The sequence below is a fragment of the Mustela putorius genome, unplaced genomic scaffold, assembly GCF_011764305.1.
Source record: "Mustela putorius furo isolate JIRA1106 unplaced genomic scaffold, ASM1176430v1.1 tig00000460_pilon_pilon_pilon, whole genome shotgun sequence".
NCBI classification, from domain to species: domain Eukaryota; kingdom Metazoa; phylum Chordata; class Mammalia; order Carnivora; family Mustelidae; genus Mustela; species Mustela putorius.
Genome location: NW_025421389.1, coordinates 20,521,037 through 20,544,411, shown reverse-complemented (window position 1 = coordinate 20,544,411; position 23,375 = coordinate 20,521,037). Strand labels below are relative to the sequence as shown.

Below are 23,375 nucleotides of genomic sequence, written 5' to 3'. Positions count from 1 at the left end.
ATTTGAGAGAAAGGCAGAGAACAAGGGGTGGGGCAGACAGAGAGGGAGAAGCAGACTTCCTGCTGAGCAGGGAGCCCAATGCAGGGCTTGACCCTGAGATCATGACCTGAGCCCAAGGCAGACACTTAACTGACTGAACCCCTGATTTCTGATTTTTTAAAAATTAATTACTGTATTTATTTTAAGAAGGCTCCACACGCAATATGGGGCTTAAACTCATGACCCTGAGTTGTATGCTCTACTAACTGAGATAGCTAAATGTCCCCAAATTCTAATTTGTATCCCACCTCATTAGCTACTAGCTCTGGGACCTCAGGAATCTCATTTATTGCCTCTGAGCTTCTAGTTTTCATCTGCAGTAAGGGTTAAAGGAGAGGATAAGATGAATTACTTAAATTAATATTTATTGAACCAGATATCATGCTATGTACTCTTAAATAAATTAGCTTGAGTGATGGTCATAATATCTCAATGAGACAGATTCTATACCCTGTCTACAGAAGAGGAAACTGCAGCTCGGAGTACCTAAGTAGGTAACATGGCCCAAGTCACAAAGCTGGAAGAGCTGGGGTAAGTGGTTGCATCATAGGGAACATTAGAAAAAATAAAGGAGGGGCGCCTGCGTGGCTCAGTGGGTTAAAGCCTCTGCCTTCAGCTCAGGTCATAATCCCAGGGTCCTGGGATCGAGCTCCGCATCAGGCTCTCTGCTCAGCGGGGAGCCTGCTTCCCCCTCTTTCTCTGCCTGCCTCTCTGCCTACTTGTCAGCTCTGCCTGTGAAATAAATAAATAAAATCTTAAAAAAAAAAGAAAGAAAGAAAGAAAGAAAGAAAAAAGAAAGGAGCATCCGGGTCTCTTCCAACCCTGCATGACACATATTTTTTTCTTTTAGCCTTTTCCTCAGATCTCAAGGATATAGGCTTTGCCACTTCCCATGAGACCAACATTCTGTGACACCACGTCTTGCTTCTTGGTCCAAGTCCCCAGGATTCCCCCAGTCTGCTCCTGCCTATTGTGACAGTGATCTCCAGCATTCCTTCCACACCTTTATTTTAAAGCATTTTTACACCTGTCACATCTTGCTAGATGACAGAAAAGGAACAAGTCTTCCCATTTTTTTTTAAGTCTTCCCATTTTATAGGTGCAAAAACTGAGGTTTAAAATGACTCAGCTAAAGTCACATGGTACCACTTATCAACAGGAGGACAATAGTCCCCATCAGAGGCTCACAGGCCCATGGAGTCAAGTGGGCATGGTTCCTTTTTTTTTTTTAAGATTATATTTATTTATTTTGAGAGAGAGAGAGAGAGAGAGAACGAGTGATGAGGAGGGGTAGAGGAAGAGGAAGAAGCAGGTTCACCACCAGCAGGAAGCCCAATGCGGGGTAGGGGGAGCTCCATCCCAGGACCCCAGATAATGACCTGCCTCAGTGGACATGTTTCTAATGGACTGGCAAGGCAGAAAAGCTGCATTATAGAATAAGAACCGGCGAAATACCAGACAGACCTGGGTTCTGATCTGCGAGCCTCTGGCTATAGAACTACCACAGTTTGGGAACAGACACAGAGTACTATAATTCAGCAAGAGTAGGTCAGTTTTAAGAGCTGATCTTTTAGTCCAGGCTAAATAGAGAGATCAAGAACTCCCTGGAGGCAGAAACTTATTTTGCCTGTGTATTCCTGGTGCCTCGCACACTCCGGGTACTTCATGAATGTTTGTTGACTTGGGTATGGGACGAGGAAGGAAGGGGGCAGAAGAGGAAACTTCAGTGAGTTTAGAATTAAGAGTCCGAGGGGGAGACAGCTTAGAGAGTGGGTCCAAAAGAGAGACCCCACAGGCATTTGTGGCCCTGGTTCCTTTCCTCCAAACTGCAAAGACATCCCCTAGAGGCCCAGGGTGCTGTGGCTTTAAATGACTTCAGCGTGTCAATGAATCTGCTTTGCTAAAAGAGTTATCCTCTTGCTCCTGCGCTTGGCCTCCCCCTCCTTGCAGCTCCCCAAACCCTTCTCGGCCGCTGTGATGGGATAATTAGATGCGAGAGCTCAGCACAGATGATGCTCCAGTTGCTTAGCAACTAATGGTTTCCATGGAGACCGCAAAGCACAGCCTCCAGAGCAGCCAGTGAGCAGCTGGGCAGGGCAGGGAGAAGACGCAACTCTCAGTTCCTCCAGAAACCTGGGGAGGGCTGGGGTAGGGAAGGGGGGCTGGAGGGAAAAGGGAAGGCTTAAAGGCACAGGGCCTTGTTAGCCCTTTAAAATCCGGGCAGAGCTCTGCCCTGCCCTACCCCACTCTGTCCCACTCCTAATTTCAGATGGGGTGTGGACTGTGGTGTGGAACCAAGACAACCCAGCCTGCACTTAACCTGCCCCCCTCCTTTCTGCTTCCTGGTTTGGGACTGGAAGAGATACTTCCCCAGCCCCAGGGTCCACATCCTTCCAGGTCAGTGATGGGATTTCAAGAGCACCAGGAAGATCCCCTCACCCCTAGGATGCCAGCACCTACTTTGTTCCCTCTCTCCAAAGTTCTCCGCAATGTGCAAACAGTCCTCTTTCGGTTTGTAGGATGGTGGTAGGCAGACAAAAGCCAAGGCCCAGAAAAAACAGAATTCAATTCCTCACCCCAAGGCAGCCTGTCCTGAGAGACTGGGAAAAACACATCTGCCCCTTATCTCCTCCAAAGAGGATCCGTTGCTTGTGTGTGTGTGTGTGTGTGTGTGTGTGTGTGTGTGTAAGGGGCACAGCACAGAGCATGTGGTAATTCAGTCTGGGCCTCTCAGACGAGGCAGTTGACGTTACCTGGAAGCTTATTAGAAATGTAGACTTTCAGGCTTCACCTCAGACCCACTGAATCAGAACCTTCCTCTCAGTGAGATCCTTAGTGATAAATCAGCCCCGGAAATGTGGACCAGAGATGGTCTGAGAGCCTCCTACCCTCTGTTTGGGTCCATGAGTTCTAGCCTCACAGTCACCCCATGCTAGCACTCCAGCTTTGAAGCTCCCCCTCCCATCATGGGGGTAAGGACATAGCCCCCCACCCCCCACCCCACTTCCTTACAGGACCCTGGCCCTTCTCTGGGACTGGGGAAGAGAGAATGGTTCATGGCGTCCAGACAACCTTCAGGGATGTAGCTCTCGGTCCCTCCTAGCAAAGTCTCCCTCTGAGTCTGTTTCCACACCTACAAAAGAGAGCCAGTGACATGGACAGCCCACAGTGGCCAGAATGAGAAGTATGGTGGCCCATGCCCTGTGCCCATTGCGAGGACTTTCTCCTCATCTCTCCTCCCTTTCCCCAACTCCTCTCTCGCTTCTGTCTGGTTGAGCCCAGGGGTGGGGGATGTAGTCAGAGGGGTTGTGTGTCTTTTTATTTTCTCCTGCCAAGTCTCTCTCTCCTCCATTCTCCATCAGTTTGACAATGGTGCCGACTGAGGCTGACTGCCCTTCTCTACAGGACAGGGCTGGTGCCCCCCTCTCCTGTTTCTCTGAAAGTCTTCCCTAGCATCTCTTGGCCCCTCCAGAGGACTTTGACTCCCACACACTCCCTGGCACGGACACCCCTCTGCTTCTCCCCGAACAGCAGTGTCTGGGCCTCACTGGCCTCCGTGAGTTGGAACCCTTGGCTCTGCTGCCCCCATCCCCTACTACCAGCCTCAGTTTCCCTCCCATCCTTGCTCGTCGAAGGCCCTGTCTGGGGCCCCTCAGCACTCATCTCCTCTTCTTGCACACTAGGACAATCTCAGAACTTGCTGCCCTTCTGGAAGGCTCCCCACATCTGTGGGGAGCCATCCTCAACAGGCCACACTTCCAGAGGCACGTGCAGGCAGGAATGCTCAGGCCCTAATATGTGGGAGTTCTAGGGGAAGGGGTGATTTCCACCCCCACCTTAATAACCCAGCCCCTCTGCAGCTGACTAAGCCGGCAAGATCCAGCTAGGGCATCCCCACTTCTGGCCTGAAAAACCTGTCTGGGGGGCCTGCCCTGAGGCTGTAGGGCCCAAAGGGCAGGTTGGACTGGATTCCCCTCCAGCCACTCCCACCCCAAGACAAAATCAGCCACCGCAGGGGCCTGGCCTCACTTGCCTCTGGAAGCCACAGCCAGCCAGCTCCTGTTCTAGCTCCCGGCCCAGCTATGGCATCCCTGCTGCCCGTCCGGACCTGGCCCTTGATCCTGATTCTGCTGACTGTCCTGGCCCTGGGGGCTTCAGGTCTCTGCCATCTCTGGTGGGGTGTGGGGAGGGACTCTGCATCCAGCGCAGGAGGCACTGTGCCTTCGGGGCCCTCGAAGAGGAGCTGGTCTGGCCAGTTTGGGGTGGGGGGCCGGTGATGGCAGTGACCAGGCATCCGTCACTGAGCTCAAAGCACACTCCTGGTCCTCTTCCAAACCCGGGAGGCAGAGAGGTGTGGGAAAGGGCCCCAGGCTAAGAATCCCGGTAAGGTTGGTGGCCGCCCCCTACTGGCATCCAGAGCCTGGACGCTGGTGGACAGCCCAGCTTCTGCAGCCCAAGCCTGCCACCTGGTGGTCAGATGAGCAAAGGCCTGTGTTCTGCCCACGCGTGGCAGAGTGGAAGAGGAGGCGTCTGCATCCTTAGACATGGCCCCCAGGGGTCAGGGCCCCATCTAATGGTGGGGAAGGGGATTGGTTGCCCCAGCTCGAACTCCCTCTTGGCCCCCCAGCAGACTTCAACATCTCAAGCATCTCCGGTCTGCTGTCCCCCGCACTAACGGAGAGCCTGCTGGTTGCCTTGCCCCCTTGTCACCTCACAGGGGGCAATGCCACACTCATGGTCCGGAGAGCCAATGACAGCCAAGGTTTGCTACCCCCTCCCAGGGTGGCCCCCTGATCCCCAGAGACCCTACCCAGGACACCATCCGCACCCCTTCCCCAGCTCCTGCCTTCCTATAACCCTTCTCCTGGGCCACCCATATTTCATATTCCATACTTCACCCCCAACTTGCTGCCCAGTGGTGAAATCTAGCTTCGTGGTGCCTCCATGCCGTGGGCGCAGGGAGCTGGTGAGTGTGGTGGACAGCGGGGCCGGCTTCACAGTCACCCGGCTCAGCGCATACCAGGTGACAGACCTCGTGCCAGGAACCAAATACTAGTAGGTCCCAGATCCAGGGCACCTGTGGGAGGGGGTGCAGGGAGAGAAGATGGGTCCTGACATTTGCTGGTGGGGAGGGATCTGGTCAGTTTGGGGTAAGAAAGTAAGGATACGGCTGAAGGGATCAAGAGCCTAGAGGAAGGCACGGCTAGGAAGGGGGAGGCCTGGGCTCTCTCCCTCTCTTCCCAAATCCCAGATAATCACTGAGGAGTCTCTCCTCTCTCTCCCAAACCTCTCCACAAAAGCATTTCCTACCTAGTGACGAAGGGGACATCCACTGAGTCCAGTAGAGAGATCCCAATGTCCACACTTCCTCGTAAGTAAATCAGGGCCCTCCAAATCTTCCCTGGGCTCCCTTAGCTTCTTTGTGTACCTGTATCCTAGCCCTGAGCCCTTGGCCTTTTAACTGCCAGTCGACTCATCTCATAAACTAAAGGTTCTCTGTGGGTAGGGATCGTGTCCAATTAGCTTCTGTGTCCTCAGTGGCCAACACAGGAGATGCTTCATAAACGTTTACGTGATGAATGTGTGGCTCAGCTGACTGGTTGGTTGAATAAATGGATGAAGGAAATCTGGGTGAGCCAGAGAGCCTCAGGTTGGGACAGGGGCTCCTCCTGCCCACCAAGGCCTCCCCTGCCTCTTCTGACAGGAAGGAAGGTGGAATCCATTGGACTGGGAATGGCCCGGACGGGGGGCATGGTGGTCATCACAGTGCTGCTGTCTGTCGCCATGTTCCTGCTGGTGGTGGGCTTCATCATCGCGTTGGCCCTGGGTGCCCGGAAGTGAGGAGGCCAGCGCCAGGCAGCAGGCCTCCATGAGGTCTGGGACCCTTTCCATTTCCCCAGCCTGGGTGCCTGCCTCCTCTGCTGAAAAGACTACCTGCTCCCAGTCCTCAACCATGGCTTCTAAGGGGCCTTCACCTCTCCTCCCTGCCCCCTCTCACTGGAGCCTTTTCCTCCCTCTGCCCTCCCCTAGGTCCCTGGTGCCTCCCCTCCCCCCACTCCCTATAATCCCCTCAGCCCACTCCTGTCAGAACTGACGCTCCTCCCACTTCTCCTCTTTAATCTCACCCCCCCCCCAACAATTCACCCTTTCGTCAGTAACAGAAATCCCCTCAATAAAGTCTGACACCACATCTGCCCTGTGTTTCCCTTCTATGGGCTCCACCTGGGGGTAAGAGAATCCTCCTTAGGCAGCAGATGCTCCCCATCCCCTCCCTGCCCCACAACCCAGAGCAGCTGGTCACTGAGGGAAAAGAGCAGGAGTGGTCCCCTTTCCAATACATGTCCCTTGTAAGGATCAGTGACTTTTTTTTTTTAAAGATTTTATTTATTTATTTGTCAGAGAGAGAGGGAGAGAGCGCGAGCACAGGCAGACAGAATGGCAGGCAGAGGCAGAGGGAGAAGCAGGCTCCCTGCTGAGCAAGGAGCCCGATGTGGGACTCCATCCCAGGAGGCTGGGATCATGACCCGAGCTGAAGGCAGCTGCTTAACCAACTGAGCCACCCAGGCGTCCCAGGATCAGTAACTTTTGTATTGATCTTAGAGGAAGTACAGGATCTTTTTTTTTTTTTTAAAGATTTTATTTATTTATCAGAGGGAGAGAGGGGGAGAGAGCGAGAGAGCGAGCACAGGCAGACAGAATGGCAGGCAGAGGCAGAGGGAGGAGCAGGCTCCCCGCCGAGCAAGGAGCCGGACACGGGACTCGATCCCAGGACTCCGGGATCATGACCTGAGCCGAAGGCAGCTGCTCAACCAACTGAGCCACCCAGGCGTCCCAGGAAGTACAGGATCTTTAAGGTGATCTTCAAGACCAGCCCTCGTCTTTCCCCTCACAGCTCCACCATGTTCCCTCCAATATCCTGTGTTCCTTCTTGCCTCAGGGCTCTTGCACAGCTTATTCCATATGCCTGACTTGCTCTTATGACTGCCCCCAACCCCACCCCACACCAATTGCATAGGTAACCCACCTCCAGGGAAGCCTCTGACCTCCATCCCCTCACTAGGTTCCCCTATCCTGTCTTTCATAGCATTACTCTGGTTTATAATTATGTTTATGTGGTTATTCTGTTTTCTTTCCCAGTAGACTGTATGTTCCCAAGAGCAGTCATTTTGTTCCCAAGGGCCTGCAGTACCTGTGTTCCACAGTGCTGGGGGCATAGTGGGTACTCAGTAAATACTTGTTGAATAAGTGAACAAATGAATGAATGAAAGTACAGTCCCTTGAAGAAAAGGTGGGGACTGGGAAAGTGCCAAAAATTGTAAAAACAATAAAAAACAACAAACATAGAAGATGCTGGAACAATGGCCTTAACAACCCCTTTCTAGAGCAACCCAAGAGCCTGGGAGACAAAGGCAATGGAAGAGAGGAACAACAGTATTTATTCATTCAACAAACATTAACTGAGCATTTATTATGTACCAGGCACTACTAGAAGGGCTAGGAATAAAATGTAGCAAGGCATTGTTCCTCCTTCATGGGGTTTATGTGGAACTCAATGCAAAAAACAGATTTCCAAAAATGTGAACGAGTAAATAAGTTAAATAAAAAGTGTGGTAAGTGTTGGGTGCCTGGGTGGCTCTGTTGGTTAAATGTCTGCCTTTGGCTTAGATCATACCCCAGGGTTCTGGGATCAAGTCCCACATCGGGCTCCCTACTCTGTAGAGAGCCTACCTTTCCCTCTCCCACTCCCCCTGCTTTTATTCCCTCTCTCACTGTGTCTCTCTGTCAAATAAATGAATAAAATCTTTAAAAAAGACTTTATTTATTTGAGAGGGAGAGGGAGCACAAGCAGGGGGAGTAGCAGGCAGATAAACCGTCTTAAATGGTAGACTGATTTGAAAAGGCCTATTAAAAAGTAGATGCAGCTTTCTGCCTGTGGACGCCGCCGAGTAAGCATCATTAAAGTCTACCCTCCCACCGCCATCATGTCTAAGTCAGAGTCTGAACAGCTGCGGAAGCTCTTCATCGGAGGTCTGAGCTTTGAAACAACCGATGAGAGTCTGAGGAGCCATTTTGAGCAATGGGGAACACTTACGGACTGTGTGGTAATGAGAGATCCGAACACCAAGCGCTCCAGAGGCTTTGGGTTTGTCACCTATGCCACTGTGGAGGAGGTGGATGCAGCCATGAATGCAAGGCCACACAAGGTGGATGGAAGAGTTGTGGAACCAAAGAGGGCTGTCTCAAGAGAAGATTCTCAAAGACCTGGTGCCCACTTAACTGTGAAAAAGATTTTTGTTGGTGGCATTAAAGAAGACACTGAAGAACATCATCTAAGAGATTATTTCGAACAGTATGGGAAAATCGAAGTGATTGAGATCATGACTGACCGAGGCAGTGGCAAAAAGAGGGGTTTTGCTTTTGTAACATTTGATGACCATGATTCTGTAGACAAGATTGTCATTCAAAAATACCATACTGTGAATGGCCACAACTGTGAAGTAAGGAAAGCGCTCTCTAAGCAAGAGATGGCTAGTGCTTCATCCAGCCAAAGAGGTCGAAGTGGTTCTGGAAACTTTGGTGGTGGTCGTGGAGGTGGTTTTGGTGGGAATGACAACTTTGGTCGCGGAGGAAACTTCAGTGGTCGAGGTGGCTTTGGTGGCAGTCGAGGTGGTGGTGGATATGGTGGCAGTGGGGATGGCTATAACGGATTTGGTAATGATGGAAGCAACTTTGGAGGTGGCGGAAGCTATAATGATTTTGGCAATTACAACAATCAATCCTCAAATTTTGGACCCATGAAAGGAGGCAATTTTGGAGGCAGAAGCTCTGGCCCTCATGGTGGTGGAAGCCAATACTTCGCCAAACCACGAAACCAAGGTGGCTATGGTGGTTCCAGCAGCAGCAGCAGCTATGGCAGTGGCAGAAGGTTTTAATTCCTGCCAGGAAACAAAGCTTAGCAGGAGAGGAGAGCCAGAGAAGTGACAGGGAAGCTACAGGTTACAACAGATTTGTGAACTCAGCCAAGCACAGTGGTGGCAGGGCCTAGCTGCTACAAAGAAGACATGTTTTAGACAATACTCATGTGTATGGGCAAAAAAACTCGAGGACTGTATTTGTGACTAATTGTATAACAGGTTATTTTAGTTTCTATTCTGTGGAAAGTGTAAAGCATTCCAACAAAGGGTTTTAATGTAGATTTTTTTTTTTGCACCCATGCTGTTGATTGCTAAATGTAATAGTCTGATCATGACGCTGAATAAATGTGTCTTTTTAAAAAAAAAAAAAAGTAGATGCATTACAATAACTTTTTATTCAGTCTTTTATTATTTATTTATTTACTTGACACACAGAGATCACAAGCAGGCAGAAGCAGGCAGAGAGAGAGAGGGGAGAGTTGGCTCCCTGCTGAGCAGAGAGCCTGATGCGGGACTCGATCCCAGGACCCTGAGATCATGACCTGATCCGAAGGCAGAAGCTTAACCCATTGAGCCACCCAGGCACCCCTTACTCAGTTTTTTTTTTTTTAAGATTTTATTTATTTATTTATTTGACAGAGAGATAGAGAGCAGAAGTAGGCAGAGCAGAGGCAGAGGGAAAGAGAGAAGCAGGCTCTCTGCTGAGCAGAGAGCCCGATGTGGGGCTTGATCTCATGACCCTGGGATCATGATCTGAGCCAAAGGCAGAGGCTTAACCCACTGTGCCACCAAGATGTCCCCTTTATTCAGTTTTTTAAAAAATATTTTATTTATTTATTTGACGCAGAGAGAGAGAGAGAGAGAGAATAAGCAGGTAGAACAACAGGCAGTGGAAGAAGGAGAAGCAGGCTCCCGGTGGAGCAGGGAGCCTGATGCAGGGCTCAATCTCAGGATGCTGCGATCTTTTTTGTTTTTTCAGATTTTTAAAAATATTTTTAAATGTATTTATTTGTCAGAGAGAGAGAGAGAGCCAGCGAGTGAGCACAAGCAAGGAGAGCAGCAGACAGAGGAGGGAGAAGCAGGCTCCCTGCTGAGCAGGGAGCCCAATGCAGGACTTGATTCCGGGACCCTGGGATCATGACCTGAGCCGAAGGCAGCCACCCAGGCATCCCCCCAGGACCCTGGGATCTTGACCTGAGCTGAAGGCAGACGCTTCACCAACTGAGGAGCCACCCAGGTGCCTCCTCCTTATTTTATTTTTTTTAAGTAGTCTCCACAACCAACATGAGGCTTGAACGCACAACCCGAGATCAAGCGTCTCATGCTCTACCCACTGAGCCAGCTAGGCACACCGAACACAAATTATTTTTACAATTAGAGAAATTAGCCTTAGAATTACTGTTAGAGATAATAAAGGTAGAGTCTAGCAAATTTTCAAAAGGGAAGCTGTTGTTTTCACTTTAGTTGAAAAAACTAAATTTATTTATTTATAAATTTATTAATTTATCGAGGGTCTACTATATGCTAGGTACTCAGTTTCTGGACCATTAGACAAGCCACAGGCAGTGTAGTACAGAGTGCATAGGCTCTGATAGGGAATCCAGGATGCACAGAGGAACCAAAGGGGGCTAGTTCACCCACTGGCCAAATCTGGGACAATTTTATAATTATAAAATTTTATAACAATTATAATAAGTTGTTAAAAATTTTTTAAAGATTTTATTTATTTATTTGACAGAGATCACAAGTAGGCAGAGAGGCAGGCAGGGTGGGGGGGAAGCAGTCTCCCCACTGAGCAGAGAGCCCAATGTGGAGCTTGATCCCAGGACTCTGAGATCATGACCTGGGCTGAAGGCAGAGGCTTAACCCACTGAGCCACCCAGGCACCCCAATAAGTTGTTATTATTAATAATTACAAATAATCCACTCTAAGAATCCTTTGGGTCCATACAGACAATAAACAAACAAGTATGAGATAAGGGAACGCCTGGCTGGCTCAGCTGGGGGAGCATGCAACTCTTGACCTCAAGGTTATAAGTTCAAGCCCCATGTTGGGTGTAGAAGTTACTTAAAAATAAAATCTCTACCTCTTGGAGTTAAAAAAAACAAATAAATAGGGGTGCCTGGGTGGCTCGGTTCATCAACCATCTGCCTTCAGCTCAGGTCATGGTCTTAGGGTCCTAGGACCGAGCCCTGCACTAGCTAGCCCCCTGCTCAGCAGGGAGTCTGCTTCTCTCTCTCCCTCTACCCCTCCTTCCAACTCATGCTCTCTCTCTTAAATAAATAAAATATTAAAAAAATAAAATAAAATCTCTTTTTAAAAAATAGGGACACCTGGGTGATAGAGTTGATTAAGCCTCCAACTCTTGGTTTCAGCTCTGGTCAGGATCTCATGATCCTGGAATCAAGCTCTGTATCAGCCTCTTCATTCAGCAGGGAATCTGCTTGGACTTCTCTCTCCTCTTCCTACCTCTCCCACTTGTGATCTCTCTCTCTTTCTCAAAATAAATAAATAAATCTTTAAAAATATATATGAGATACAGAAAAGCTCTTCCTTGCAATAGAATGTCAGTTAAATAAATGGGAAAGAAATGATAGATTTAGAGAAATCATGATTTTACACCCATGATAGTAATGATTGATTCAGGCAGGATCATAAATGGATACTAGAATTAATGGGCCTAAGCTTGGTGAGGACTAGATTTTTTTTGTGTTTGTTTTTTTTTTTTTTTTTCAAGAGCAAGATTTTATTTTTTATTTTTTTTTAAAGATTTTATTTATTTATTTGGCAGACAGAGATCACAAGTAGGCAGAGAGGCAGGCAGAGACAGAGAGGAGGAAGCAGGCTCCCCACTGAGCAGAGAGCCTGATGCGGGGCTCGATCCCAGGACTCTGGGATCATGACTGAAGCCAAAGGCAGCGGCTTAACCACTGAGCCACCCAGGCGCCCCTATTTTTTATTTCTTTTAAGATGTTATTTATTTACCTGACAAAGTGAGAGAGCACAAGTAGGAGGAGCAGCAGAAGGAAGGGGAGAAGCAGGCTCCCTGCTGAGCAGGGAGCCCAAAACGGGACTAGATCCCAGGACCCTGGGATCATGACCAGAGCTGAAGGCAGACACCCAGCCCCCTGAGCCACCCAGGTGCCCTTATTTATTTTTTTAAAATAAAATTTTATTTATTTAAGTAATCCCTCCACCCAAGGTGGGGCTCGAACTCACAACCCTGAGATCAAGAGTCACATGCTCCACTGACTGAGCCAGCCAGGCATCCTAAGGAACAGGATTCTAGATCAAAGTATCTCCCCACAAATTACTTACTAATTACGAGAGAGAGAGAGAGAGAGAGAGAGAGGATAACTACCCTCAAGAAACCTGGTGGTGGGCACCTGGGTGGCTCAGTGGGTTAAGCCGCTGCCTTCGGCTCAGGTCATGATCTCAGGGTCCTGGGATGGAGTCCCGCTTTGGGCTCTCTGCTCAGCAGGGAGCCTGCTTCCTCCTCTCTCTCTCTCTCTCTCTCTCTCTGCCTACTTGTGATCTCTCTCTGTCAAGTAAATAAATAAAATCTTAAAAAAAAAAATTAAAAAAAAAAAGAAACCTGGTGGCTACCACTAAACCAAGTGGTTGAAGTTAACATCACTAATAATGAGACACACTGACATCGTGTGCCTCTTGGTGTGAGTTACTGAGAAGGAGGCAGCCTCTCTCGTGTGATATTCTTGCCCCAAATGCACAATTCTAATTATGAGCAGACATCAGACAGACCTAAACTGAGGGACATTCTACAAAATAAATGTCCTATACTCTTCCCAAAATGTCAATGTTATGAAAGATTTAAAAGGCTGAGAAACTGCTTGGGATGAAAGGAGGACAAAAGACTTGAAGATGAAATGCACTGCGTGAGCCTGAACCGGATCCTAGACCAGGGAGCTAACTTATATAAAGGACGTCGTTGGGACAATTAGTGAAATTTGAATAGCATCTGTATGTTAAATATAGTATTGACTCAATGTTAAGTTTTCTGATTTTGATAAAGGTTTCATTTTGGGCTTTCTGGTTATATATGCCAATATCCCTGTTTTTAGGAAATAACCAATGAAGTATTTATGGGTAAAGGGCATTATGTCTGCAAATTACCCTTAGTTCAGAAAAATTACAATAAATGTCTTTTTTACAGAGTGAAAAACTAAAATGTGATAAAATATTAATACTTGGTGTCATTAGTGGATTATAGGATTCAGATATACAAGAATTTTTATACTGTTCTTGGGATTTTTCTGTAAATTTGAAATGATTAAAAACCAAATTTTAGGACACCTGGGTGGTTCAATCAGTTAAGCGACTGCCTTCAGCTCAAGTCATGATCCCAAGGGTCCCATTTGGCATCCCAGTCAGGATCCTGGGATGGAGTCCTGCCTTGGGGTCCCTGCTCTGCAGGGAGTCTGCTTCTCCCTCTGTCGCGGTCCCCACACCCTGTGCGCTCGCGCTCTCGCTCGCTCTCTCTTCTCTCTCTCTCTCTCAAATAAATACAATCTTTTAAAACCAACAAAACAAAACACCCTCCTGGGACTCCTGGGTGGCTCAGTCGGTTTTCAGCTCAGGTCATGATCCCAGGCTCCTGGGATGGTGTCCCGCATGGGGCTCCTTGCTCAGTGGGGAGCTTGCTTCTTCCTCTGCCTGCAGCTCCTCCTGCTTGTGCTCTCTTTCTCTCTGACAAATAAATAAAATCTTTATTTTTAAATTTATTTTTTAAAAGATCTTATTTATTTGAGAAAGAGAGAGCACGCGAGCACAGGGGTGGAGTGGGGGAGGGAGGGGAGAAGTAGGGGGTGAAATAGACTCCCGGCTGGTCAGGGAGCCCGTGCCAAAGGCACATCCTTAACCTCTAAGCCACCCAGGCGCCCCTAAATAAAATCTCAACCCCCTCCCCCCCCCAAAAAAAAACCCCAAGAAAACCCCACCTTCCAATCCTATCTCCACCAAGTACTATGGGTGAGATCTTGGATAAGCCGCAGAATCTATCAGAACCTCTAAAAGTAACTATTGATGCGATGCCGGGGTGGTTCATCAGGGGTGGTGGTAGGGAAACTTACCAAACACAGGAAGAGCTCCGTGCAAATGCAGAGCGGGAAGACGGCCCGGGATCCCTCCCTTCAGGACCCCCAAGCCCCCAAAAGAAAGTGTAGGAGTTGAAGAGCGAGGTCGCAGAGAGAAGCCGGTGCAGGCCAGAGACGATTAAAGGCGTCAAATTGAGGACTCTCCACACCTGAGCCGGCGCCAACTAACCGGATCCGAGCCCGGGCTCTGAGGAAGTGGGGCGAGGCCTCAGCCTCAGTGTCTCCAGTATCCCACCCCCTGCCGGGCGACCTCTCCTCTCTCTGAAGGTGGACCTAAAACTCCAACACCACGACCTCTGGGCCAGCCTCCATGGCCAGGTCCCGGGCTTGCTGGACTGGGACATGGGCAATGAGTCCTTTCTGGCCTTCACCACCGCGCACCTGCCCCCGGCGGAGCAGAACCGTGAGTGCGCCGGGCCGTGGGGGAGGGGCGCGGCGGGCGGCCAGGGTGTCCTCGCGGGGCGCAGGGGCACTCGCCCCCGCCCCCCCCCCGCCCCCCCCCCGCCCCCACCTCTTGTCCCGCGGGCCAACCTGGAGCCCGGTGCGGTTTTGCGGGCCCTCGCCCCTCCGCTGAGCCCGCGCCCCCTCCCCGCCCCTTCCCCGCCCCACCCCACCCCACCTCACCCCACCTCACCTCACCCCACCTCGGGCAAGGAGGCCTCCACGGAGAACCCCCTCTGCGGGCAGTGGGTCCCACCCGGGCATCCATTCGCCAGCCTGCCGCCTGCCACCTCCACCCAGTCCCAGAACCTTCTAGGCCTCACGGCGGCCCTTTTCCCATGGCGCCTACCGCCATTTGGCACACCACACATTTCCCTCATTGTTCTGTTTTTTTTTTTTAAAGTTAACAGTTTTGTTCCAGGCTGTAGCCCCCCTCTTAGTACATTGGCTGACACCTAGAGGCGCTCAGTATTTGCTGAACCAATGGTTGACCTCAGGGTCTTTAAAAAGAGGACTTTTCTTGGGACCTCAGGGGCAGAGAGTGGAGGTATCACCTCCTAGTTTGTGGTACATTATTGCTATCTGTTCGGGCAAGGTGCTTGGATCAGTCCATTGTCCCCCTTCAGTGCACCCCCCACGCCCTCACCCCACCTTCCCTCACCTCCCACACTCCCCTGTATCTACCCTAATTGTTTTAATATCTTTAATAGGTGTATCTTTGAGAACTATTTAACGTTATTTTCTGTGTAGAGATGACCTTAATTTACTAAATGCTTATTCTCTCTCTTTTTTTTTTTTTCTTGGCCTACTCGCACTATTGTTATTATTTTTTTAAGATTTTATTTATTTGAGAGAGAGAGAGCACTAGAGGGAGGAAGGTCAGAGGGAGAAGCAGACTCTGTGCTGAGCAGGGTGCCTGAGGTGGGACTTGATACTGGGACTCCAGGATCATGACCTGAGCTGAAGGCAGTCGCTTAACCAACTGAGCCATCCAGGCGCCCCTGTTTACTCAAATGTTTTTGAGAGCTATTCTGGTTGCTGAATGAAGATGTGGTTCCTTATTTCTGATGGCTGGGTGGTATTCTACCATCTGTGTATGCTACCTTTTGCATTTTAGTTCTCCTTGCTAATGAAGACTTATATTGTCTCCAGCTCTCTGCCTCCTTAAGTAATGCTAATGAATTCCAAAGTTTTTGTTGAGTAAGAAATATTTAAAGATTTTTATTTATTTATTAGAGATCACAAGCAGGCAGAGAGGCAGGTGCGGGGGGGGGGCAGACTCCCTGCTGAGCAGAGAGCCCAATGTGGGGCACGATCCCAGGACCCTGGGATCATGACCTGAGCTGAAGGCAGAGGCTTTAACCCACGGAGCCACCCAGGCGCCCCTGAGTAAGAAATATTTATTGAGCACCTCCAATTTGCCAGACGATGTTCTAGACACTGGTAATACATAATGAGTGAAACAGACAAGTCTAAATGAAGCTTACATTCTACTGGGGGCAGACAGACAATCCACATAAAAAATATATAGTATGGTATAAAGTGACAACTAAGATGGGGAAAAAGGACACAGTAAGAGGGCTCGGAAATGGTGGTGGCTGTGGGTTGAGGTGGTGGCAGCCACAGTTTTAAGTAGGGTCATCAGGTTGGGCTTTCTTGAGAACATAATATTGGAGCAGAGGGTTGAAGAAGGTAAGACAGTGAGCCAAAAGGATATTTAGAAGAAAAGTTTCTCAGGCAGAAGAAATAGTCAGGACAAAAGTCCTAAGGAGGCAATATTCCTGGGGTGTTTGAGGCACAGGAAAGAGACCAGTGAAGCTGTATCAAAATCATATACAGAGGGCAGTTCACAGGATGTGGAACAAAGATCTGGAAGAGCCCATGTGCCACTTTAAGGATGTAGGGTTGACTTTGAATAAGTTGTAGCATGGTTGAAAGGTTCTTAGCCAAGGAGTGACAATGATTCCCGAGGGTGTGTAGTTGCATAGGTGGCTGGTACTTAGTTTGATGCTCTGCTTTCAGTGTCTTAAGATTTTTAATTTTTTTATTCTTTTTTTTTTTAAAGATTTTATTTATTTATTTATTTGACAGGCAGAGATCACAAGTAGGCAGAGAGGCAGGCAGAGAGAGAGGAGGAAGCAGGCTCCCTGCTGAGCAGAGAGCCCGATGCGGGGCTCGATCCCAGGACCCTGGGATCATGACCTGAGCTGAAGGCAGAGGCTTAACCCACTGAGCCACCCAGGCGCCCCTATTCTTTTTTTTTTTTTTTTAAAGATTTTATTTATTTATTTGACAGAGATCACAAGTAGGCAAGAAAGGCAGCAGAGAGAGAGAGAGGGAAGCAGGCTCCCTGCCGAGCAGAGAGCCTGATGTGGGGCTCGACCCCAGGACCACGACCTCAGCTGAAGGCAGAGGCCTTAACCCACTGAGCCACCCAGGCGCCCCAGATTTTTAATTTTTGAACAAAGAACCCTTCATTTTGCACTGGGCCCTGCAAATTATGTAACTGATCCTGCATGATCTATATCACTGTGGCTGATGTGTTGAATGTGGAGATAAGAAGCTAGTAGACTAGGCTACTACTGTAGTCCAGACAAGAGCTGGTGGTAGGCTGGAGGGTCAGGGTGGTGGCAGAGAAGGCATAGTATAAGAAAGAGAGATTAGAACATGATTCCTTCAAAGTTTTGGCTGGTTAAGTAAAAGGATGGAGTGGCCTCATACTGAGACAGAGGAAACTTCTGGTAGGACAGATTTTTTTTTTTAAGATTTTATTTATTTGGGACGCCTGGGTGGCTCAGTTGGTTAGACGACTGCCTTCAGCTCAGGTCATGATCCTGGAGTCCCGGGATCGAGTCCCGCATCAGGCTCCCAGCTCCATGGGGAGTCTGCTTCTCCCTCTGACCTTCTCCTCGCTCATGCTCTCTCTCACTGTCTCTCTCTCTCAAATAAATAAATAAAATCTTTTTTTTTTAAATATTTTATTTATTTATTTGACAGACAGAGATCACAAGTAGGCAGAGAGGCAGGCAGAAAGGAAGAAGCAGGCTTTCCACCGAGCAGAGAGCCCAGGACCCTGGGATCATGACCCGAGCCGAAGGCAGAGGCTTTAACCCACTGAGCCATCAAGGTGCCCCCAAACTGAAGTTCCTTGAGATAGTCTGCAAGGCCCTAGCTCCTCATCAGTGTCGTCATTCCTCCCAGGCTCTCTCCTTATCTCCGACACACCACACTCGAGATCCCAGGCCTTCCCACAAGCCGTTATCTTTGCCAGAAACACTCTTTCCTCTTCCTCCTGCCCTAGTTAATGGCTAGTTACCCATTATGTTTCTGGTTTTTTAAAAGATTTACTTATTTGAGAGAGGGGGAGTGTGAGTGAGTGGGGGAAGGGGCAGAGGGGGAAGGAAGAGAACCTCAAGCAGACCCCCCGCTGAGCACCGAGCCTGATGTGCACCTCCTTCCCTTGACCCATGAGATCATGATCTGAGCCAAAATCACGAGGTTGGATGCTCCCCCGACTGAAAAATCCACGTGCCCCCATCCTGTTTCTGTTTAAACATCTTTGTAAAATAGGCCTTCTCTGACCGCCTGTCCAAACATAACACACATTTTATCATAATTACTTTGCTTAAGGCCTATCTCCAGGTCTGTCTTGTTCACTGCCGGGCAAATGGGAGGAGCTCAGCTTAACTGGATGGATGAATACGTGGCAGGCTAGAAGCACATCAAGTGTGTATTAGAGCTATGGGCTCAGCACTATGCTGGCTCCTCAGGATTAGGGGGAACTATTTCCATCTCCCCCCGCCCCGCCCCAGGCCCAATGAGTGTCGTCACATGGCAGTTGAATCTAGGTTTTTATCTGGAAAATGAGGTTATACTTATTGGAGAACTCAATAATTAGAAAGGATTCCCATTACGTTACTAATAATGTTCAACATAGTATTTGAAAAGAGGAAAAATACAGGTGTTTCTTTCTTTCTTTTTTTTTATTTAAGATTTTTATTCATTTGTGAGAGTGAGAAAGAGAGTGAGTGGGGCACCTTGGTGGCTCAGTGGGTTGAAACTTCTGCCTTCAGCTCGGGTCATGATTCCAGGGTCCTGGGATTGAGCCCCACGTTGGGCTCTCTGCTCAGCAGGGAGCCTGCTTCTCCCTTTCTATCTGCCTGCCTCTGCACCTACTTGTAATCTCTCTCTCTGTCAAACAGATAAAATCTTTTTTTTTTTTTAAAGATATTTATTTATTTATTTATTTGACAGAGAGAAATCACAAGTAGATGGAGAGGCAGGCAGAGAGAAAGAGAGGGAAGCAGGCTCTCCACTGAGCAGAGAGCCCGATGTGGGACTCGATCCCAGGACTCTGAGATCATGACCTGAGCCGAAGGCAGCGGCTTAACCCACTGAGCCACCCAGGCGCCCCAAACAGATAAAATCTTAAAAAAAAAAAAAAGAGAGAGAGAGAAAGAGAGTGAGTACAAGCAGGGGAGCAACAGGCAGAGGGAGGAGCAGGTTCCCTACTGAGGAAGGAGCCCAATGCAGAACTCGATTCCAGGACCCTGGGTTCATGACCTGAGCCAAAGGCAGATGCTTAACCAACTGAGCCACCCAAGCATCCTGAAAAGAGGAAAAAGTAGAAAAAGAAAGAAAGAAAAAGACGAAACTACTATTATTTATAGAAAAAAAGAATGTTAAGATAGAAACTATACGAAATCAATATGCAAATTATTAGAACCAATAAGGGCCCAGCAAGTTTGCTGGTAATAAGAACAACATACTAATAAACACTGTTCCTCCATAGCAGCCTGAAGAAACTGGAAAATATAATAATAATAAATAATAAAAATTATATTATAATTAAAATTATAATAATATAATATATAATAATTATATTATTTAAAATTATATTATAATAAAATTATATTATATTATATTATATTATAATAATATATTATATTATATTGCAGTAACAATCAAAGTAACCCATCAAAGAATGAACTAGACCTTCATGGGAAAGATGCAATCACTATTTAAGGACATAAGAGTTCTGAATAAATGAAGACATGAGGGGTGCCTGGGTGGCTCAGTGGGTTAGACCTCTGTCTTCGGCTCAGGTCATGATCCCAGGGTCCTGGGATCGAGCCCTGCATCAGGCTCTCTGCTCAGCAGGGAGCCTGTTCCCCCCGCCTTCTGCCTCTCTGCCTACTTGTGATCTCTCTCTCTGTCAAATAAGAAAATAAAATCTTTAAAAAAAAAAAAAAAAAGGAACTTCAATTTGGCCCTCATGGAAAGCCATCAGAAAGTTTTTAAGTAGAAGGGTGACAAGATTGGATTGATATTCTAGGAAGATGCTCCAGCTGCCCTGGGATTAAAGATAGAGCAGCAAAGAAACATAAACGCCATTCAGGTGCTCCTGGACTTGGGGATTGCCTGGGTGTGGCTAGACCGGAAAGAAGAGATCAGAAGTCAAGAACACTTGCACGTTTCTGGCCTGAAGGACTGGGTAGGTGGCAGTGCCACTTGCTGAGACAAGGTACATAGGAAGAAGAGCAGGAAGATGGAGTTTGGTTTTAGAAATGTTGAGTTCGAAGTGCCTATAGCTTGTTCCGATAAAGACCTCCCATAGGCAGTTCTGTTGATGGGCAAGCAGAGCCGTCTGGCTAGAGGTCAAGATTTGGAAGCCCTCAATTGAGAGATGGTGGCTGAAGTCACAGGCATCCATGAGCTCTCTTGGGGCACAGGGTGTGTGGAGTGAGGAGAATGAGAAGGTCAGAGAGGTCAAATTTGGTGTCCTCATGCCCTGGGGAGAGCCCACAGCTATCTCCCAGAGAAACTTCCAGGCCCAGGATCCTGGGGCAGCAGTGGAAATCCTAGGACGTTTCGACCCTCTTCTATCTTTCTTTTTGTCAGTTGCCAGATATAGACTCCGAATAGTTGAGCCACCAAAAGAACCTGTGAACAAAACAGCCAGCCCTGATGACGATGGTGAGTAGGGGGCAGTAAGTTCTGCTCGGGCCAGATCCCAGAGCCAGCGAGCTGTGGCGCACAACCTCCTTCTCTCCACACAGGCCCAGCCCTTGAGCCCAACCTGTGGATGTGGGTAAACCCCAACATCGTGTTTCCCCCTGGAAAGCTGGAGGTCCCAGAACCTCGCCAGAGGGAGCATCTGCCAAGCACACTCCCCTCCCCTCAGCTGCCCCCCAAAGAGCAAGACTTCGCCAATGCCAGCTGCTCCTCCGAGGCCGCAGCCTTGGAGTCAGAGTCGCTGCCTTCTTCCAGCGAGCAGTCTCCCCCTCGGAAGCGGAAGCGGTTTGCCTCTTCCCCCAGCACCTGGGAGGTAGGAATTTCTGGGCCCGTGGGCAGGACTTGGGGCTATAGGCAGGGCAGCTTCGGGATGATACAGTGGAGAGGTGTTTGCTTAGGGATAACCAAGGGTTAATGGGTTCAGAAATCAGCCGTCCCCCCCTTGGGTTGGGGAGAAGCCCAGACAGGTGGCCCTAGACTACCCCGCTCCCTGCCACTGCACCCCACCCCCACTCCCCCCGGAGCAGAGGCCGTGGAGTTAGGACCAGTTCCTACTCTGTGCTCCTCTAGCTCACAGAAGAGGAGGCCGAGGACCAGGATGACCGCTCCTCTGTGGCTCTCCCGCCCCCTCACAAAAGGGCCCCCCTCCAGAGTCGGAGGCTCCGGCAAGCCAACAGCCAGGAGGGGAGGCTCTGGTCCCGGCCCCCCCTCAATTACTTCCACCTAATTGCACTGGCATTAAGAAACAGTTCCCCCTGTGGCCTCAACGTGCAACAGATCTACAGTTTCACTCGGTATGTGCCCCCGGGGGTACCTATCAGGGGGGAGGGCAGGGACCCTGGCCTGATACTTTCCGATCTGCCCGTGGTCCTGGGCTGCTGCCTTGGCTTCCCATGTGGGTCTGAAAGGATAAGTGTGTTCCCAGGCCATCTTTCCCAGGCATTGCTTCGGGTTGTCTCCAGATGTGTGTCCACGTAACCTGTGTGCGGGAAGATATCCACATCCACTCTCTTTCACATCTAAAAAATCCACCTGGTTTTTTTTATTGTTTTTTTTTTGTTGTTGTTTTTAAATATTTTATTTATTTATTTGAGACAGGGATTACAAGTAGGCAGGGGGGCAGGGGCGGGGAGAGCAGGTTCCCTGCCAAGCAGAGAGCCTGATGTGCAGCTCCATCCCAGGACCATGGGATCATGACCTGAGCCAAAGGCAGTTAATCCACTGAGCCACCCAGGCACCCCCAACTTTTTGTGTTTTTTTGTTTTGTTTTTTTGGTTTTTTGTTTTGTTTTGTTTTGTTTTAAGATTTTATTTATCTCTTTATTTGAGAGGGAGAGGGAGCACAAGCAGGGGAACAGCAGAGGGAAAGGGAGAAGCAGGGAGCCTGACATGGGGCTTGATCCCAGGACCCTGGGATCATGACCCGAGCCAGAGGCAGATGCTTACCTACTGAGCCACCCAGGTACCCCTATACCTTAGTTCTTTAAAAAATAATTTCACCTGAGTCAGAAGTTCTCCTATCCTTCCTGTCAGGAATTTTCCAGTAGAAAGTCTGGTTTCCCCAACAGCGTCTCGCAAGCTTTCCCTTTGGGCTGTCCTGCCGGCCATTGCCCCACACACTCCCAGGGGAGCCCAGTTGAATCACATTTAGCTTTGAGAGTCGTGTACACAGGAGTGTGAGGAGCTTCCCCGACCTTTTCCCTCTAGCGGGCGAGTCTTGGAATATTAATCCACCAGTGGTGTCCTTCCTTGACCTGGATTCCTCTCACAGGAGCTGATGGGCCTGATTCTCTTCTGTTCGCGTTGCAAGTCTCAGTCCTGAGCCCTCAGAGGGAAGGAGGAAAATGAGCCTGGGAATGCGAGCAATAAACTGGGTTTAAAAGATGAGGGTTTGGACAAGCAGCACACCAGGTCGGGTTTTGCCATGTGTTCCGTCAGCAAAGAGCTGGTCTTTGAGGCCGGCTTGCCATTCTCCCCCCCGTGAGAGAGGGGCTGGGGCTCCTGGCCCCTGGGGGAGAACAGGAGTCTCAAGACAGGGCCTCTCCCCCAGGAACTGGGCCCTTCCTGACCATTCCTCCCTATCCACAGACAACATTTCCCCTTTTTCCGGACGGCTCCGGAAGGCTGGAAGAATACCGTCCGTCACAACCTCTGTTTCCGAGACAGCTTTGAGAAAGTGCCGGTCAGCATGCAGGTCGGAGCCAGCACGCGGCCCCGCTCCTGCCTCTGGAAGCTGACCGAGGAGGGTCACCGCCGCTTTGCCGAGGAGGCCCGCGCCCTGGTCTCCACGCGCCTGGAGAGTATCCAGCAGTGCATGAGCCAGCCAGGTGAGAGGCCCTGTCACGCCAGGGACCCAGGGCAGGGGACCCGACCGTCGGGCGCAAAGCTGAGTGTGCAGGGAGGGAGCCTGGTTCACACTATTGGGGGGGGGCACCTCCTGTGGGAAGGGGAGAAGATGCCAGTGGCCTGAGACCCTGGGGTAGTGCCTGCCCGAGATGGGACCCCACCCCACACAGGCATGTCCTGGCAGTCCAGAGGGAGGACAGAGAAACAACTGAGGTGCAGTTGACCTCATAGCCCGTGGAAATGGTGACCACACAGTGAGAGAAGCGGGCTATGAGCAGTTATGTGCAAAAGAGGCTTTTTCTTTTTCTGGAGACCTAGTGGCCTTTGGGCCTTGAGGGAGAAGTAGATTATCTGCTGTGACATGATCTGTGCTGAGGGAACAGCAGTTGCAAAGGGCGGATAGATTCTGTTGACTCTTTTTTTTCTTACAGATGTGATGCCCTTCCTCTTTGATCTTTAACTCCAAGAAGCAGGAGTCAGCCCATCCCGTATTAAAGTTACCTGC

General features: G+C 49.4%; 3 protein-coding genes across 4 annotated transcripts; all 3 read left to right on the top strand.

Annotated features, from left to right (window-relative positions):
• Positions 1-2,129: 2,129 nt before the first annotated feature.
• On the top strand, positions 2,130-6,229 carry UPK2 (uroplakin 2). Of its 2 annotated transcripts, XM_045080536.1 has the most exons (7): positions 2,130-2,187; positions 2,309-2,436; positions 4,108-4,197; positions 4,670-4,801; positions 4,956-5,094; positions 5,340-5,410; positions 5,744-6,229. In XM_045080536.1, exons 3-7 carry the CDS (start codon positions 4,122-4,124, stop codon positions 5,878-5,880), a joined length of 555 nt encoding a protein of 184 aa, XP_044936471.1. In that variant the 5' UTR covers positions 2,130-2,187; positions 2,309-2,436; positions 4,108-4,121; the 3' UTR covers positions 5,881-6,229. The 2 variants fall into 2 exon arrangements, with proteins under 2 accessions (XP_044936471.1, XP_044936470.1); XM_045080535.1 differs by lacking the exon at positions 2,130-2,187 and having other exon boundaries at positions 2,349-2,436; positions 3,054-4,197.
• A 1,792-nt stretch (positions 6,230-8,021) lies between these two features.
• LOC123392195 (heterogeneous nuclear ribonucleoprotein A1-like) lies at positions 8,022-8,999 on the top strand. The gene has a single exon (XM_045080534.1). The coding sequence runs from the start codon at positions 8,022-8,024 to the stop codon at positions 8,970-8,972; it is 951 nt and encodes a 316-aa protein (XP_044936469.1). The 3' UTR covers positions 8,973-8,999.
• A 5,332-nt stretch (positions 9,000-14,331) lies between these two features.
• FOXR1 (forkhead box R1) lies at positions 14,332-23,375 on the top strand. Its single transcript, XM_004749980.3, has 6 exons — positions 14,332-14,472; positions 20,412-20,486; positions 20,570-20,838; positions 21,096-21,319; positions 22,613-22,851; positions 23,302-23,375. Exons 1-6 carry the CDS (start codon positions 14,412-14,414, stop codon positions 23,328-23,330), a joined length of 897 nt encoding a protein of 298 aa, XP_004750037.1. The 5' UTR covers positions 14,332-14,411; the 3' UTR covers positions 23,331-23,375.